Source organism: Spermophilus citellus, assembly GCF_964194105.1.
Source record: "Spermophilus citellus genome assembly, chromosome: 18".
In the NCBI taxonomy this organism is placed as follows: Eukaryota; Metazoa; Chordata; class Mammalia; order Rodentia; family Sciuridae; genus Spermophilus; species Spermophilus citellus.
This window is the reverse complement of record NC_138200.1, coordinates 3,248,692-3,266,996: the sequence shown is the minus strand read 5'-3', so window position 1 is coordinate 3,266,996 and position 18,305 is coordinate 3,248,692. Positions and strand designations below refer to the sequence as shown.

Below are 18,305 nucleotides of genomic sequence, written 5' to 3'. Positions count from 1 at the left end.
AGTCCAAATATCTTTGTTTACTGTTGACATGATCTTATATCTAAAGGAACCAAAACACTGCCCCAGAAGACTTCTAGATCCGATACAGAGAATGCAACAAAATCTTTGCCAGCTTCTCTTTCAATAGGAAATAAATAAAAACAATATTACATAAATAAAAATCATGACACCCGAAAAAGTAATAACCTACTCAACAAATGGCCAAATGACCTGAAGAGACATTGCTCAAATGAGAAATGCAAGTGGCCAACAATAATATGAAAAAAGTTCAACATCTTTAACAATCAGAGCCATAAGTGAGATCACACTAAGATCCCACCCACTCTAGTTAGAATGGCCATCATTGAGAACACAAATAACAACGGCTACTGGCAAGAATGTGGGGAGAAAAGACACCTATACCTTTTTGGTGGGACTGCAAAGAAGCTCAACCACTTTGCAAAGCCATATGGAGATTCTTCAAAAGACTAGAGTGAGAACCACCATATGACCCAGGGACCCCAGTCCTTGGTATGTATCTAAAAGAATCAAAATTAGCAGACTATAGTGACACAGCCCCATCAATGTATAGATCAGCACAATGCACAATAGCCAAATTATGGAACCAGCCCAGGTGCCTGTCAACAGATAAATGAATAAAGAAAATTAAATTTATACCCACAATGGAGTTCTACTCACCAAAAAGAAGAATGAAATTATGGTATTTTCTGTGAAACCTAAAGAGAAAAAGGGAATAAAAAAGGGATCTTACAAAAATAGAGGGAGAGTTGGGGACCAAGGATCAGGAAGGAGGGAGGGCAACAGGGAGGACCTGGGGAGGGAAGTGGACCGGGTCATGCTGTGTGCAGTGTGAACAGACCTGGATGCCTATCAATTTATATGTAACAGAAATGCACCAACTAAAACTAACTTAGTAGAAAGAAGACCGACCAGTAGAGTGAAGGAAGGCAGGGGAGGGGGGTGGGGGAGGAGGGAGCCCTGGGGACTGACGTGGGCAGACTGCTGTGTGCACTATGAACATGTCAAATGAACCCCACTGTGGTGCCTTCCTACACGGCACTGGTGGATATTACACACAGGGACTCCACAGCCCACGCAGGTTTGCAAGAGCTTGAATTCACTGTTACCATGCAGCAGGGGCTTCTGGAACCTGGTAAGCAAAGGGGGGTTGCCCCTGACCCTCAACCAGGCTGAGCCCTGGGCTTCCTTCCTGCCCTGGGATCCCCGAGGCCCTGACACAGCTCAGGTCTGCACCGCCATCAAGGTGAGACCTGGGCTGTGCTCAGGGCACTTGGGGACCGTCCCTTCCACTCTGGCCTGCTCCTCCTTGGTCTAGTCTTTATCTACACTGGGACACCCTCAAGGGGTTAATGTCCTGTTTGGACTTTGGCAAATGCTCCCTTAGAGGCTCAGCGGGAGTGCGGTTCCCACACTGAGCACGAGGACACCCAGCTTTTGGGGTCTAACGTCTTTCCCAGGACAGACAGTGGCTCTTTGTGGAGCTGGTGGGACCCAGTCAGTCTGTAGCACTGTCCCCTAGATTGACAGTGAGGCCCAGGTCAGGGGACACTCAGCGCCTGTGAGCACAGGTCAGAATGTCCCAGCAGCCGAGGCCTCCCTCTGTCACTGTGGGAAGAGGAAGGGAGGCAGCGACCTCTTCCTCTTTCTGTGGGGCATGATGTAGACTCCCCAGAGGGGCCCAGCCAGCACATCCTGTCCCCTGTGTCCTCTGTGGGGCCAGCTCCAGACAGGGAGGCTGCAGGAGCATGAGCCATGGCCCCCTGCTCCATTGTCCTCCTGGCCCTTGGTGAGTCCTGGAAGGTGGGGACTGGGTGGGGGGAGGTGACCGGGCAGAACAGGTCCCTTCCCTGCACAGGCCTGAGCCAGCAAACCCAGCAGCCTCTGTGCCCTCCCTGGGGCTGCCCCTCACCTCCGCCCAGGCTCAGTGTGACCAGGAGCACTGGGTCCTAGAGACAGACACTGGGTTGGGGACAGGCCCAGCCTTGGGAAGGACTGGGCAGCAGAGAGCCTCTTGGAAGGGGACCTGGAGGTCTCGCAGCCACCCCAGAGCAGGAAGAAGGCCACCCTGACCCTGGGAGCAGGTGGCCTGGGAGCAGGGAGGCTGAGTGCCCAGGCTCCACCAGGCCCTGCTGGCCCAGCTCTGGGGGAACCGGGCGCTCTTCTCACTGGGCTTCTCTTCCAGGGCTCTGCCTGGGCCAGGCGATCCACGCACAGGAGGGTGAGTGCAGGTCCCAGGGCCTCCTCCCAGGGCAGCTGTGGACAGGGGCATGTGGATCCAGGAGCCTGGGGACCTTAACAGTGTCCCACGCGTGGGCAACCCCAGTGTGGCCCTCATCAGGTCCCGGGGTCTCTGCCTGTCTCCTGTGGTTTCCTGGGCTGAGCACAGTGCTCTCCCCTGACATGGTGGCTGTGTGTCTGGGGACGCGGCAAGATGCTCTGATGGCCCCCTGGGAGTGGGTAGGTGGGGTCAGCAGGCCTGGCCTCTCCCACTTACCCGTGTTGGTGGAGAGCGTCCGTTCCTGCCCCTCAGCAGTTGTGCAGCCCACACCGTTACCAGCCACAGTCCCCACGCAGGCCAGTGGCTGCCCTCCAAGAGGCCCCTGGACTCGCTCCACCTCTGGCTGCAGTGTCCTGAGTGACAGGCACCTGGGCTTCTCCCACCCTGGGCCCTGTGGGTGGGGCAGGGGCCCTAAACCTGTCCTAGGTCTCAGCCAGGTGCCCCATGTCCCAGGGAGCACAGTGTCACCTCCTCTGTGCCCTGATGTGCCCAGGGACACTTGTGCGGGGTCACAGCAGTGGACCTGGACAGGGTCTCCACCTGCCCGTCATCCCTCCCTAGGAGCCTGTGTCTGTGCCTCTCCTGCTCCTGCAGCACACAGAGGGGCTCTGAGTGGACAGACAAGGACCAGGACTGAGGGAGATGAGGGGAGGAGATGGCCTGGGTGGGCCCAAGGGTGGGACATTCCAGTGGGCAGAGGGGTCTGAGCAGGAGGCCAGCTGTGCAGCAGGTGACCCTCCAGCAAGTGCTAACAGGCTGAGAAGGAGGGGACAGTGTAGAGGACACCCCGAGGCAGAGGCTCAGCAGAGGCCCCTGGACCTGGCCCAGGACAGGGAGGGCTGGGCACAGACACAGCAGGGCCAGGATGCCCAGGCTCCCTGGGGACCCTGAGCCAAGCAGGATGTACCTGGGGTCCGGTCCTCCTCACCAGGTGGGAGAGTAGCTGCCACAGTAGGGAGGATGTGCACAGGAGGGGACACAGGGAGGGGACAGAGGAAGGGGACACAGGAAGGACACAGGGAGGGAGACCCAGGAGGTGAGCCAGGGAGAGGGAGGCAGGGAGGTGGATAACTGTGAAGCCACAGAGTGACCGCAGCTGCACAGCTCTGTAAACTGCCCAAGAACCCTGGGCTGTGCACCTGAATTCAATCTGTGGCTCAGCCACTCCTCCCAGTGGACGCTGAGCCGCTGTCTGCTTCCTCCAGGGGCCCTGCCCAGACCCTCCAACTCTGCTGAGCCAGGCTCTGAGATCCCCCGGGGGAGGCCCGTGACCATCGTGTGCCGGGCCCCTGCTGGGTTTGAGGAGTTTCGCCTGGAGAAGAAGGGAAGTCCCCTGTTCTGGGATAAGAGGAACAGTTCACCTTCTGAGCGAGAGGCCAGGTTCCTGTTCCCCTCCATGAGTGAGGACGCTGCTGGGCGTTATCATTGCCGCTACCTAAAGTCCACGTGGTCTGAGGTCAGTGAAGACTTCAGGCTGGTGCTGAGCAGGGAGGACGTCACCCAGGCCTCCACCCCAGTCCCAGCTCAACCATCAGGTTGGTCCCCAGGTCCTGGACCCTGTCCCAGCTGCCGTTCTGTCCACAGCCTCCTGCCCCCACCTGACCCCAGGCCCCTCCCTCTGCACAGTGTCCCCTCAGCCCTCATGCCCTTAGGTCCCTGGAGCCCTGGTCTCATGGCCACTTTGTGTGACCTGGGCACAGGTCCAGCATGGGGTGGGCATGGAGCTGGCCCTGCTGCTGGGTGGGGAGGGGTCCCCAGAGATGGCTGGGGGCAGACCCCTTCCAGAACAGTGTCTCTTCACTCAGATGGAGGGTTCACTGTCCTTCCCATGGGGCCAGAGCCTGGGTGGCTGAGGGTGACATCTGGTGTAGTCCCCTCCCACTGGGCAGGTCACCTGGCCCAGGGATAACCCTAACCTGGGCTGGAAGGGGCACTGGGGAAGCTTTGGGATGTGATGGTCCATGTCCTCTGTGCTCAGTCTGGTTAGTGTCCAGGAGGGTCAGCCCATCCCAGAGAGAAACAGGGGACACTCTCCATTTAGGGCCAAGTCTTCTCTCCCTTCTCTCTGAATTCTGCTGTAACCCAGACATCCTGGGGGCCAGATGCACAGTGTCCAGGGGTGGGCCAGATGCACAGTGTCCAGGGGTGGGGCCCCAGTCAGTCTGGGGGCACTCACTAGTTTATCCTGAGGCTCTGACAGGTCCCCAGGATCCTGGGTACTTACTGGTGGCACAGTGGCCCCTAGGTGAGGTCAGTGCCTGGACCTCCTGACTCTGTGTCCTGGTGAGGCTACCCACCCTGTCTGCCCATGACCAGGACCTGCTGGTGAGTGCTGGTGGGTGCACAGCAGGATCAGCTCAGGTGCCACCTGGGTCCCCAGGTCTCCTTGCCCACCCTGGGGGTCTGCAAAGGTCACCATAATCCAGGGTACAGGAGAGGGCCCAGGCAGGAGTTAGAGGACACTGTGGGGGGTGAGGGATGGCCCACAGGAGCCCAGAGACCTCAGGTGTGTGACTCCACCTGTGCCCCAGGCAGGCACACAGGGACTGGTGTAAAGCAGGTCAGCTCTGTAGAGACCACCGTGAACTCCACATTGAGCAGGCACCTGGCGGGAAGGGGCCACGACACACCCTGCACCTCTCAGGATGTGGCCCCAGGGCAGGGACGCGGCTCCTGGCAGGTGACAAGGTGTGGAGTGGTCACGCAGACGCCCACCCCATCCTGACCCCAGACCATCATGGTCACCTCTGCCTCCCTGTCCATGTGACGGGGTGGAGTGTCCCCCGCTGTCTGTCCTGTTGGTCCAGCTGTCTGGGTGGATCAGTCCCACCTGCCCCCTCTGCTGTTTGCCTGGAACCTTCCAGGAGGAGGAGACCCTGTGTGGACCCTCGGTCACCCCCTCCCTGTCCCCATGCTGTGGGGACCCTGGTCCTGTCAGGGCTTTCCCCATGTCTGTGAGGTGACGTGTCACGGTCCTGTGCACTGAGACTCCATTGGGACCTGCAGACCCAGAGCTCTGTCAATCACCAGCTCAGGAGGTCAGCTCCAGGGTGCACTGGGCTGGGGATGCACCTGGGACCCCAGCCCCATGCACTCTGGGTCCTGCTCACTGTAGCCCAGCACTGTGTCCCCAGGAGACCCTGGGTGTTGGGGGAGGAGGGTCACCCAGTGAAGGGCCAGCAGAGTCCATCCATCCTGCCCTAGGGACGCACACACAGGGGTCACCCACCCTGACCCCTTTCCCAAGGCCTCAGATGCTGGGGTTTGGGCTGAGAGGAGGGACAGGGACACCCAAATGTCCAGCAGATGTCGGGCTGGATGAACTGGCAGAGCAGAGACAGCCCTGGTCCCGCCCAGGGTCACACTCTGCCCTCTCATGGCTGGTTCTCACAGTGGGCTGTGGGCACCACCAGGCCCTGAGCTCCCCTCTCATCCTCAGGTGGCAGAGGCTGCTCATCCCCCGTTTTCTCCAGGGTGGCCTTGGCCTTAGACTTGGAGCTGAGTTTGATCAAAGGCAGCTGTGTGTGCTCCAGTCCCCTGTCCCCAGGGCCCTCCTGTTCACTTGGAGACCTGGGAGGGACACAGGGCGCAGGGGAGGTGGGGCAGGGTGACCCAATGACAAGACAGTCAGGAGAAGGGCTCAGGAGGCCACGGTCAGCCTAGGGGAGAGGCTGCCCAGCCCTTCACCAGCCTCTGACTCCTAGGAGTCCCACGTGACATCAGCCCCCACCCACAGGAGTGAGCTCCCCCATAGTAGGTCACCTGGGACTCTGCATGGGGTAGTGCCCACGGGGACAGGTTCTGGCCTGGAAAGTGGGGAGTGGCTCCTATTTCAGGGCCCTGGGGTGGGTCTTGGCCACCTGCCAGTGACCTGTCCTGACAGTCTGCTGTGTCCTTCTGCTTCCAGCCTCCACCCCCCAGAACTACAGGGCACTGAACTGTGTCCCCTGGGCCTGGCTGGGCTGGCCTTAGTGGCCCTGGGGGTGCTTCTGGGAGAAGCTTGGCACAGCTGGCTCAGGTCATAGAAGAGAGCCTCCTCCAGAGAGCCTGGCCCCAGGGCCCAGGGGAGATGCCCACAGGACTCAGCCCATGTGGGCCCCAGGGACCCAGGGCCACCATGGACTGTGCACTCTGGACCTGGACACTCTGCAGGGTCTGAACACGTCCTCCACCTGCACCAGGGAGCCGCGTGGACACATCCCAGCCTCCCTCGGTGTCAGCTCCCGTGTCCCAGGATGGCCTCCACCTTGGACACCCAGCACCTGGGCCCTGGCTCCACACCTTCCTGGTCTTCCGTCCCTCTTGGTGCATGATCCTGTACCACTTCCCTGTTCATGTCCCTCCCCTCCACTGTCCTCCTCCTCCTCCTTTATTGCTCTAGCAGCTCCCATGACAAGCGAGGGCCATTCCCCAATCTCTCCGTCCTGCCTTGGTGAGGTCAGCAGTTGGGGCTTCCTTCTCTCACCTGAGCAATGACCTCCAGGATGGGATGTCTCAGCTCCCCACAGGACATTTGCAGCTGCCTGCTGGGAATCAGGAACTTGTCCCCAGCCCTGCCTTTCCCAGAAAGTCTACCTGACCCCAGCCTTAGCCACACAGGCCCCAAAACATACATCCGCTTTGATGAATTGACCCCTCGTCACCCAGACTTTGTCTCCCCTGACTGTTTTGGACTGAAAGTGTTTTCTGCCTGACATGGCATTGGTACTTCTTCTCTCTTTAGGTTTCAATTTGCATGAATCCCTCTGTCCCATCACTCTCTGCCCATGTGGGTCCTGAGAGCTACAGGGAGTCTCTGATTGGCTGTGTGTAGTTGTACCTTATGTTTCAAAGTCTCAGTATTACTGGGTGTTTTGATCAGAGAATTTAATTCATTTACATTCAATGTGATTATTATAAGAAAGAACTTACTATACCTATTTTGTTAATTCTTTTCTGATGTTCTTGTTCTTTCTTAGTAACACTCTTCCTCTTGTTACAAGAGGAAATTATCATGGTGATTGTGTTTTTATAAAAATACACTCATGTTTCAAGCCTTAATCTTGAGTTAAAATGGCACGTCCAAAACCATGATGGCATCAGACTTTCTGAACTAGTCTGCATTTTTGCCTTTGCAGAGAGTTTGTACCTTCATCCTTTCAGTTAATGTGCAACGTTTTACTTGGAGACCTCCACCTACCATTTTTTGAAAGGCAAATAGAGTGGTGATTACTTCCTACAACTGTATTTTTCTGGAGATTCCCTCTCCCCTTCACTCCTGAAGGAAAGTCTCAATGGTGACGGCGGTCTTGTTGGCTTTCTTTCTCTCCAGCACTTTGAAGAAATCATCCCAATCTTTCCTCCCTGCAAGATTGCTGCTGAGAAACCTCTTGGCTGTCTTTCTGGGGTTCCTATGTATGGGGTGAATCGCTTCTCACTTGCTGCTTGTGGAGTTGTCTCTGACTTTGAGAGTTTGATCATGCAGCCTCCTGGTGAATATCTCTGGGTGTTTCTTCCATGTCGGGTTTTTCCCTCTTTGCACATCTGGATGTTCATTTCTCTCTCTGGGTTTGGGGATTTGTCTTCCTTATTTATTTAAATAGCTCTCTGCTCTTCTCTCTTTCTCGGCTCCTGCTAAGACTCATAGTAATTGTACCATGTCCACTTGATGGTGTCCCATAGATTTCCCTCATTCCTTTGTGTCTTTTTTCCTTTCTACCCCTGGGTCACTTCCAACGTCTTGGCTTCGCGGTCACTGGCTCTGTCTCCTACTCTGTGAAGTCTGCTGGTGAAGCTCTCTCTAGAATTTCCACTTCAGTCCCTGTGTTCTTTAACTCCAGACTGTCTCTTTGCTTCCTCTTCATGGCTTTCATTTCTTTGTTGGACTTTCTGATTTTCTGTGTGTACATTATTTTCCTGATTTTGACTGGCTTTCCTCCTGTGGCCCACTGGGCTCCTTGAGGATAATTGTTTTGATTTCCCCCAGGCAGTTTGCAGGTCTCCATTTCCTCAGGGTCAGTTCCTGGTCCATTACTCAGTTCCATGGGGATGCCATGTGTCTCTGACTCTTCATGATTCTTAGGACCTTCACTGGTGTCTGCACATTTGAAGAAGTAGGCACACATTCCAGTCCTTACAGATAGGTTTTGTCAAGAAAACCCATTTACCAGCAAACCCACCTAGAGACTCCAGGTGGGTCTGATGGTGGGGACTTCATGTGGGTTTGCTGTTGGAGTCTCTGTGCAAACTTACCTGTCCCGGGGTCTGTAGGTGGGGGTCCTAGCGTCTGGGCCGTGGACCAGCCTATTGCCACAGGATGGGCATATTGACTGATGTATAAGTAAGTCCTTGTATCTGGGACTGTGGGCTCCTCTGAGGCCTGGATGCACAGGGGCCACCCTGGATCTCAGTGGGCCATGAGCCAAGTCTGCAGCACTGAGGGAGGCCTGCTGCATGAGTCCCTGGGGTGGACATGGAGTCTCACTCTGCAGGGCCAGTCCTGAGCCTGTGTCTCTGAGGGATGGCCAGTGAAGGGTCCAGTGGAGGTCATCTGGAGCAGGCCTGGGTCCCAGGCATTTTTAAAGGAAAGCTTCCTAAGGCCATAGCCCTCAAGTGACAAGAGATAGGGACCCTGAGCAAGAGGAATCAGAGAAGTTGCCCTAGAATGGCCCATGCCCACTGCCCTGAGAGAATGTCTAGGTTTCATCGCAGGGATGGGGACTGAGACGTATTTTCTGAGCTGCTGAGTGGAGCAGAACATCACGGGAGACCCAGGCAGCTGGAGTTCCCAGGAGAGAGTGCAGGGGAGGGGAGAGCTGCTCAGAGAGAACTGAGACCGTGGAGGATCCCTGAAGGAACCTCAGAGTTCTGATCCGCACATGCACTTCAGGAAGCTCCCCTCAGGAGGAAAGTACCACTGAACAGGAGCAGAAAAAGGTGTTATTGGTGCTGTGCAGGGCCAGGGCCAGGGCCAGGTTGTCTTCCCAGCCAGACAGGAAACCCCGCTGGAGGGTGGAAGGAACGTTGGTATAGGAGTGCAGAGGGGCCTGCTGCAGAGGTGAGGACTGGGCACCTCTAGGTGGAGGCAGCTCTAGTTTGGCTCATGGCAATAATACCTAGAGGATCAGACTGCTTTCCAGAGCTTCAGAGCACTGACAGGAACACGTCCAGCCCCTACAGAGTAAGGGAACACTGTCTGGCCTCCCATCAGTCATGACCAGACGGGCAGCGGGGAGGAACCACAGCACCCGTCCACAGAAACTGACCTGGGGTTGGTCTCATGAGACCTGGCCTTTGCTGAGGTCCTGGGGTTGCTGGCTCTCTGTGTGGTACCAGCTGAAGTACCAGGATGTTGGAGTTGGTAAAGGAAGACAGTAAAAAACTTGTTACAGGGGCTGAGGGGGTGGCTCAGTGGGAGAGCACATGCCTTGCACGTGTGAGGCCCTGGGGTCAGTCCCAGCCCCAAACCAAACCCCAACTATTTATTATAACTGTACTCAGTATTTTCAAAATTTAACAAATAAGTAGAAGTTGTTGGAAAAGGGGTGTGTGTGTGTGTGTGTTTGTGTGTGTGTGGTGCGACTAAATGGAACTTCTACCTATAAAAGCTGCCATAGAATAAAAATGTAATCCAGATGTTAGTTAATCACTGCAGTAGAAGAGAACAGTGAACTAGAACTTTAAGTCACAGCAATAGAGACATCAAAAAGTGAAAGACAGACATAGTTTAAAATTTATTTTAATTAGAAAGAATGTATCACTGTAGTTACCCGGATGACGGACATACTGAGAGAGTGAGGTGGAACCTTAGTGCAGCTGCCTCTCCCTGCTGGCTAGAGAAGTGCAGCAGGGTGGGCTTACATTGTATTATTTTTGGCCTTTGGTATGTCTTTGGAGGAGTTTTGGTTTAGTTCCTTGTGCAGCAGAGGAAACGCAGTGGTTGAAAAATTGTGGCGGCCACCTGTGGGCAATGCTGACACTTGAACCGTAAAGGGGCGCTCAGGACAGTGCATCCCTAGATCATGACACTGACCTCCAGGAGCTCAGCCAGGGGCCTGCAGGACACACAGCAAAGGCCCTGCTGTGCCAGGGGAGGGAGGAAGCCTGGTGCCCCCTGCTGGGGCTGCCCTGGCCACAGCTCTGTGTCAGGAGAGGGGAACTAAGCAGCCCTTGGGGCCAGTTCTTCCCTCCTGGGCGGTGGCTCCTGAGCCCCACAGGAAGGGGACAGTCCACCTCCCAGCGTGGTCTTGTGTTCCTAGGAATGTGGCCCTCTCAGGATGCAGTGTCTCTGCAGGCCCTTCAGACAGAGTGGGGTCTCCTCTGTCCACCCCCACGGTCTGTCTGATCTGTCCTCATCCCTCCAGGGGACACAGCACCAAATACACCTGCTGCCCTCCTGAGCCAGACCCTTCCAGGTGAGAGTGACCCAGGGCTGGGCCTCCCCTCTCAGGGCCTCCCTGGGGCTCCATCCCCCTGCAGCCTGTCCAGGGCACAGGGTGGTGAGCCCCTTGCCAGGGCAGTCATCCCCCAGCCCTGGAGATGCTTCTGGGGAGACGCAGGCTCCCTCTTCAGGGGAGGGCAGAGCAGCAGAGCCTGAGCACCTGGCTGTGCAGCTCACCTGGCGCTTCCTGCTGGGGATGAGCACAGAGACGCAGGGAAATAACAAGAGCCGGGCATGGTGGCCCAGGCTTTGATTCTTGTAGCTCAGGAGGCTGAGGCAGGAGGATGGCAAGATCAAGGCCAGCCTCAGCAACTTAGTGGCCTAAGGAACTTAGTGAGATCCTGTCTCAAAATAAAACATAAAAAGACTGGGGATGGGACTCCCTGATAATGCCCCCCTGTGTTCAATCCCTGGTACAAATATATAAATAAATAACAAGTCTCTTTAAAGACTCTGGAGTGTGGTTTGTTTTCTGCTGAACTTTGGCCTCATCCACTTCCCTTTTTCCCTCCAGCACCCCCCTCCCCCGTTCTCTGCACTGCATGTCCCCTTGGGCCCTGTTGCTACCTCCACCCTTTGCATGTCACATCTGGGGAACAACAGTGAGTGTGAGCTCTGGCTTTGCAGAAGCTGATCTGTAGAACTTCCCTGTTACCCTGCAATCCCAGCATCTCTGGAGACGGAGGCAGCAGGATGACAAGTTTGAGGCCACCTCAGCAATTAGTGAGGTCCTGAGAAACTGAGCAAGAGGCTCAGCCTGGGGCAAGAGCTTAGTGGGAGAGGACACCTTAGGTTCAATACCTGGCAGCAGGGGAAACCCCCTGGTGGTCCTCATCGCCTGCCCATGTACCTGTGGCAGGAACACCCTCGTCTGGCCCTCCGTTTCCTCGTCCTGAGGAGGTCCTCACAAACCCTCTCCAAGAGGATCTGGGTCAGCGGTGCAGGGAGCATGGAGGGGCTCCGTCCTGGTTAATCTGCAAACCTCCTTAGGAGATGGGTGGCGAGGCTGGGACCTGAGAGAATCCTGGCTTTGTCCCCAGGGTCCAGGTGGACGATTGCTGTGTCCACTGAAGACCCAATGCTGGGCTCTCTGCCCTTGTCCCAGCTCTGCAGGAGAGGGAGCTGCACAGCCCGCCTGCTGGGGCTTTACCAGAGCCTGGCGGACCTGGACAGGATGGGCTAGCTCCTGTCCCTTGCAGCCCTCGGGTCTCCCCTATGTGGGACAGAAACCCTGAGAAGCACTGTGAAGCTCCCTGTCCAGGCACCTGGTCATGGAGAGACAGAGCTGACCGTGCACTGCTGGACACATGCCCAGCTGCACACCTTAGCTTTCCTGAAAAGCCCATGTATAGGAACTGTCACCCCAGGGGATGATGCCCAGGGACTGGGCCAGAGGAGATGACTCCAGGTGTACCCTGGGGGCTGCAGGAGGAACCCAGGGCCACCAGCTTGTCTTCTGCAACAGTAGGACAGGAGGAGCCCAAGGCCTGCAGGAGGCGGGCAGGGCCAGGGCCACAGCAGGGACCTGGGCTTCCAGAGAAGTATGCACATGACCAGTGTTAGTGACAGCCCCTGCTGCAGAGCCTGCAGGCCACAATCCCCTGGCGTCTTAACCCTCTGCAACAAAGAGGGTGAAACCCTGGCCAGGGGCACCTGGGGGTGGAAGGGTGGTCAGGACCCTGAGGGCTGCAGCACCTCTCCCACCTCTCCAGGGTCTGTTAGGGTGGACCCTATCCAGCACAGGTCTAGCGGTCGGGAAGTGGACCCCAGGTGTCCCCAGGGGGAGAACACAGCTGGAAATACAGGGCCACCCTGGGAGCCCACAGGCAGGGAGGTGGGAGTGGTGAGAACAGGAATCTAAAACAGTCACAGAGATGCCCGGGGCTCTGCTGACAGTGAGCAGTTCTCGAGAACAGACGGGCGTCCCAGGAATAGACTTAGAGGGCCACCAGAGGCCGGAAGGGCTGGCAGGACACGGGCAGGGCCACAGGGGTGCTCGGGGCGGCACCAGGAGGGCAGCTCTCAGCTGGAGGTTGCAGCAGCAGAAACCTCAAGACTGAAAAGAACTAGGACTGCAAGGTCAGAGCCTCCAGGACCAAGGGACACAGGGGTCAGCTCTGCACCTGGAGCACCAGGAGGAGAAAGGGGGACACAGAGACCCAGTGGGAGGACAATGACAGGGGGTCCCCAGTTACCATCAGACACAGACCCCAGACCCAGGAACTCAGAGACGCCGCCTAGGACCAGGCAGGAGAGCCACTGAGCACCTGAGCTCAGGTGCAGGAATCCAGGGTGACGATGGCCACCAGCCCACCTGCAGAGGGACGGACACAGGTCTGCAGGACCACGCAGAGACCAGGTGGGCAGGACCAGAGCTGGGACAGAGAAGGGAGGAGAGCAAAGAGCACCCGCCCCACGCTCTGCCCTGGGAGTTCCCCTCAAGGTGGAGGGAGAGAGCAGCTGCTCATGCCCACGTTGAGGGGCTCTGCCGGCAGCCCACCTGCCTTGAAATGCTAAGCCAAGGTCCTGGGGCAGGAAAGTGCACGCCATCAACCACATGCACTACCAGTGAAGGGAAGGCCTGGAGGGTGCCTTAGCTTCATTGATAGTCTCTGAACTATCAGTGGACTCTCAAGTCCCTTCATTGAAAAGCTCTGTTTCTGTCACCATGGGCAACACATGACCTAGTGATTCCATGAAGAGAGAAACCCTGCAGGACCCAGGGAGCCATGTCGGGAGGTGACTCTAGGTGACATTGCAGGTTGATACTTCTCTACACTCCAGCAGTGAGCAGAGGAATTTGGATTTACACCAGGACCTGGTGACGTGGTGGTACTTCGGCATGTGGAGGGTGGGAGGAAGGGACATGCACAGTAAGAGCAAACACACAGCAGGACTCTCAGGGTTTTAATGAGACTTTTTCAACAGTCATGTCCACAGGACCAGCACCTGTTACACAGTCCCTCAGACACCAGCCTGTGGCTTGCATGTCCCGTGTTTCAGGGGCATCCTCACAGCTCCCAGTGGGGACTGGCGCGTGGAAGGATGCAGAGAGCGGTGGGCCAGCCCTGGGTGTGCACAGCATGGCGGGGAAGGCTCTGCAGCCAGCACCCAGCTGGTCCTGCACCCAGTCACCTCTGCTGCCAGGACAGTCTTAGGTGCAGCCCCACCTGTCCAGGTGGTCTTCAGACTCCTGAGGGTCCTTTGTCTCCCAGCTCTGCACTCTGAGTGTGCCCTGTTCTCTCCTGTTCACCTCCTGGCTGCATCTCGGGTCCCTCTCTGGCTTTCCTGAGCCTGAAACAGCAGGATCCCGAGGACCAGCAGGACCAGGCCAGCCACGCCCATCCGGATGAGGTTCTGCACTGTGTAATCCTGGGGAGGTGAGGCTGGGAATTGGACACAGAGGTCAGAGGTTGGGGAGGCCAGGATCCCCACATGTCCACTCAGGGCAGACACCTCCCCTGGCCAGGACGTGAACCTCAGATTCCAGTCCCATAGCTGAGAATCCTCCCGACTCCCCTGAGCTGGGGTCTGAGCTGTTCTGCGCTGGGCTGATGGTCTCAGTGGCTCCTGAGAACCAAGTAGAGGAGGGGACCTGTGACCTGCGGAGCCCCGTCCTGCCTGGGACACACCTCCTCGCCTCATTCTCACCACAGGACTCTCTGGAGCCACTCAGCGCCCTTCCTGGTCCTCAGGGTCCCCTCCGATCCTCTCCCTGGTCCTTCACCCTCTCTGTGCTCTGGGAGGTCAGGACTGGGTCTGAGTCACGTTGGAGCAAAGTTCAGCTGAGCCCCAGAGCAACTGCACGACACCTGCAACTGTCAATCATGTGACAGGCACCAGCACCCCATCCACCCACCAAGGTATGAGGACACTGAGGCTCACCCAGGTCCCCAGCAGGAAGAGGCAGAGCGGGGCCTGAACTGGGGGGTCTGACTCCCAGTCTCCTTCTCTCCCCCAGAGCTCAGCCCTGAGCTGGGGGAAAGAGCCTGACCCCCCGATGGCCCTGAGCCCTCCCCTGCTCAGTGTCACTGTCACTGCACAGAGGGGACAGGGCCCTGCAGACTCAGGTCCTGGAGGCTTCCCCGAAGGCCCCTCTCCCAGCAGGGCACAGCCAAGGTCAGCCTGAGAGGCACCTGAAGGTCAGGGCCAGGCCTCTCCTCTGCCCTGGGAGAAACTGAGGCCCAGAGGGGAGGGGCTGGTCCCTTCAGCATCTCCAGAGGGGGCTGCTCCCCCTCAGCTCAGCCCTGCCCTGGACCCACCTCCCACCAGAGCCCCTCACTCACCACTCTGGGGTCCTGGGTCCGTGGGGGTGGGGGGCTGGTCCTCAGGGCCTCCTGGGGTGGGTGGGAGGTGAGGGCTGGGCTGCCTGCCCCCCACTTCAGCTGGCTGCTCCTCCCCAGGCTGGGCCCAGAGTCACCTCTGCCTGGACCTCCCCCTCATGCCTCCCAGCCCTGAGCTCTGGGGCCCATTTCCTGACACTGCAAACCCTTGATTCTTGCCCTCTGAAAGGTTTGAAGAGGAAGCAGAGATCCAGTGGGACAGTCAGAAGAGCTAGGTCAGAGTGGGGTGGGGAGTCCTGGGTCCCTGTGAAGTATGTGGACTCAGGGACCAGCCTTGGGGATGGTAGGGGCAGGTCCCCAGAGGATCCTGAGAATGACCAAAACAAGAGGGTGAGGGGTGCAGGCTGCCCCTGGGGACTGTCTCTGCCCATCCTCCTACACCTGCCTGGCCTCCCCAGGACCCTCCTGTGCCCACCTGCACCTTCCTGATTCCAGTGGTGGGTGGGTGCACAGGCTGGAGGACCCCGTTGGCCCCTCCTCTCTGAGGGGTGAGTCCCACTGGCTGACCCTCCCTAGGGCCCCTCACTCCTATCCCACCCAGAGCTGTCCTGGGCAGGGCCCTGAGGGAATCCTTGAGCTCACAGAGGATGGGGTCAGGGTCACTCACCTGAGACCACCAGGTCCAGGGGGGCACTGGGCCGTGACAGCAGGTAGGGGGATGAGCTGTGAGAGCCATAGCACCTGTAGGTCCCCCCGAGGGCTGAGGTCACAGCTCTCATGGAGAATTCTGCCTGGTACCATGGGGCTCGGTACTCTGCTCTCAGACGCAGGGGGGGATCAGCTGCCCCCTCCTTGCACAGGAGGAAATTGTCCATCTTGATCTGTGACTGACACAGCAGGGTCACGTTCTCCCCTGAGGACACTGTGGGACCCGGCTGCACTGAGAGGGAGGGTGTGACATGGAGCTGTCCTAGAGAGAGGAAGGAGGGTGAGGGTGGCCCCAGCTTGTTCTGAGCTGAGATCTCCCCAGGGCCTCTCTCTGAGGACCCTGTGCTCTCTGTCTGTCTCATTGTCTCTGATCCTTCCTGCCCCTGTGTCCCCCTGTCTCTGTTCTCTCTGCCCCTCTCTGTCTCTCTCCTGAGACCCCACATCACCCTGGCCATCACCTCCTGGGGCTCCCCAACAGGACTGTGCAGAGTCTGGGTCCCTGACTGCACCCTCTGGGATCCTCTCCTGTGACCACAACGTTAAGGGGGTCACTGAGGGCTGACCACTCAGAGGAGAGGCTGTGTCCACCGTAGCACCTGTACCGACCCCCGTGGGAGCTGCTCACAGGGGCCAGCAGGAAGTGGGCCTGAGAGAGCCCAGCCTGGGGCTGCTGGGCAGTGCGCTGGGGGAGGTCCTGTGCCCCCTCCTTGGACAGAGTGAATCTGTCATAGGTGACATCAGAGTGACACTGGAGGGTCAGGGTCTCTCCAGGGGCCAGGACAGGGCCCTGCTGGGTCAGGAGGGAGTGCCTCCTGGACACCCCTGGAGGAAGAGGAGCCTGGGCTGAGGGCTGGACCCTGCCAACCCCCTGCCTCCCCCCGTCCTGCCTGCAGGTCGCCCTCTCACACCCTGGGAGTCTGGACCAGGAGACCCTGATTCTCTCCCCCTTCTCATATTTGGGGCCATTCTGAGGAAAAGGCCCCCAAGTCCCTGCTTAATGTCCCCAACGGTGTCAGGGGAAGATGGAGCTTCCTCACCTGAGACCAGGAGTTCCAGGGGGTCACTGGGTCCTGACCACACCTGGGGGTTGCTGCTGAAATAGCCGTAGCATGTGAATGTCCACCTGTGGCTGGGGGTCACGGGGCCCACAGGGAACAGGGCCTGGACCTGCCCACTGGGGTCTTTCTGTGAGTCCAGGGTCCAGGTGAGGTGGTGTCCTCCTTCCTTGGTGAGAACAAACCTGCCATATCCCTGCCCTGAGCCACACTGGAGGGTCACGTTCCCTCCTGAGGTCACCACAGGGCTGGGCAGGGCTGAGAGCCTGGGTTTGCTGTAGAATCCTAGGAGAGAAGGAGGCAGGTGTTCACGGCTCCCTCCTCCCACACCACCCTCAGCTGGGCTGTGAGAGGGACCCCTGGGAGCAGACCCCCTCCCTGAGGGCAGATCCTGGGGCTGGGACTCCTGAGTGTCCTCTCACCTGTCACCACCAGCTCCAGGGGGTCACTGGGCTCTGACCACCCAGCAGGACTGCCATAGAGGCATTGATATCTCCTTGCATGGCGCTCAGTCATGGTGGGGATGGAGAACTTGGTCATGTTCCTGGGCCCCAGTGGGCTCTGTCTGTCCCAGGGCACTGAGGTTCCCTCTTTATCCAGACGGAACTCCTGAGCCTCCAGGGGCCCCTCACACCAGATGGTCACTGGCCTTCCCCAGGTGATCACAGAGCCTGGCTCAGCCCACAGGGTGGGCTTGGGGAGGGTCCCTGCAAGGGGATCAGAGGCTGGGTCTCAGCACAGCCCCTCAGATCCCAGCCCTCAGCCCAGCCCCCTCCAGGCTCCCCAGCCTCAGCCCCCAACTCTGTTCTCCACCCAACTGTCCACGGTGGCTCCTGGTCCCCAGGAGGAGGACCTGGACAGCTGGGGACACTCACCTGCCTGCCCTCGGGTCCCGGGGCCCAGACTCAGCCCTGGAAGAGAGTTCCTGTGAGAGGGGAGCCCCTGAGGCCTGAGCAGGCCCTGTCCCCCCACAGCCTCCTGGGCCCTGGGTCTCCTGGTGGCCAGGGCCTGGCTGTGGGCTGGGTCCCCCCAGAACAGGGTGTCTCCTCCCTCCTTCACATCTCACCCAGGCAGAGCAGGGCCGTGAGGGTGGGGGTCATGGTGTGTCGTCCTGTGGTCCCAGGGTCCAGATGGAGGAGGTCACAGAGCTGGAGGACAGACACACACAGGGTGTGGCCACTTGGAGGCCGGGTTCTGCCTGTCATAGGGCTGTCACATCAGCTGCCCACAGGAAGGGGAACTGTCCTCACAGAGCCTGGCTCTTGTCCCCAGGACTGTGTGGGGTGGGCCTGGGCTCCCTGCAGGCGGCTCAGACAGCAGTGCTGCCCTCTCACCCCTTCTGCTGTCGCCTGACCTGTCCTCGTCCCTCCAGGGCCAGGACGCAGCAGCAAACTCCCTGGTGCCCTCCTGAGCCGGCCCCTTCCAGGTGAGGGTGACCCGGGCTGGTCCTCTTCTCAGGGCCTCCCGGGGGCTCCCTCAGCCCGTCCTGGGCACAGGGTTCTGGTCCTTGCTGGCCAGTCGTCTCCCGGCCCTGGAGGTGC

The 18,305-nt window shown here is 58.5% G+C and overlaps 2 protein-coding genes across 2 annotated transcripts in view; one reads left to right on the top strand and one right to left on the bottom strand.

The window, feature by feature from the left end:
- Positions 1 to 18,011, bottom strand: part of LOC308637256 (leukocyte immunoglobulin-like receptor subfamily A member 6) — a 38,082-nt gene extending 20,071 nt beyond the window's left edge. Inside the window, exons 1-8 of the mRNA XM_081273584.1 lie at positions 17,831 to 18,011; positions 17,640 to 17,675; positions 17,187 to 17,471; positions 16,747 to 17,049; positions 16,214 to 16,531; positions 15,669 to 15,971; positions 14,220 to 14,408; positions 13,734 to 14,107 (exon numbers count right to left, since the gene is read on the bottom strand). Coding sequence (XP_081129710.1) covers positions 13,968 to 14,107; positions 14,220 to 14,408; positions 15,669 to 15,971; positions 16,214 to 16,531; positions 16,747 to 17,049; positions 17,187 to 17,471; positions 17,640 to 17,675; positions 17,831 to 17,969 — 1,713 coding nt within the window. The 5' untranslated portion in view covers positions 17,970 to 18,011 and the 3' untranslated portion in view covers positions 13,734 to 13,967. The remainder of the gene's footprint in view (positions 1 to 13,733; positions 14,108 to 14,219; positions 14,409 to 15,668; positions 15,972 to 16,213; positions 16,532 to 16,746; positions 17,050 to 17,186; positions 17,472 to 17,639; positions 17,676 to 17,830) is intronic.
- Positions 1,774 to 11,901, top strand: LOC308637257 (leukocyte-associated immunoglobulin-like receptor 2; the record flags this gene model as incomplete). The annotated part of the gene is made up of 4 exons (XM_081273585.1): positions 1,774 to 1,807; positions 2,204 to 2,239; positions 3,505 to 3,834; positions 11,759 to 11,901. 4 exons carry the CDS (start codon positions 1,774 to 1,776, stop codon positions 11,899 to 11,901), a joined length of 543 nt encoding a protein of 180 aa, XP_081129711.1.
- Positions 18,012 to 18,305: the final 294 nt, after the last annotated feature.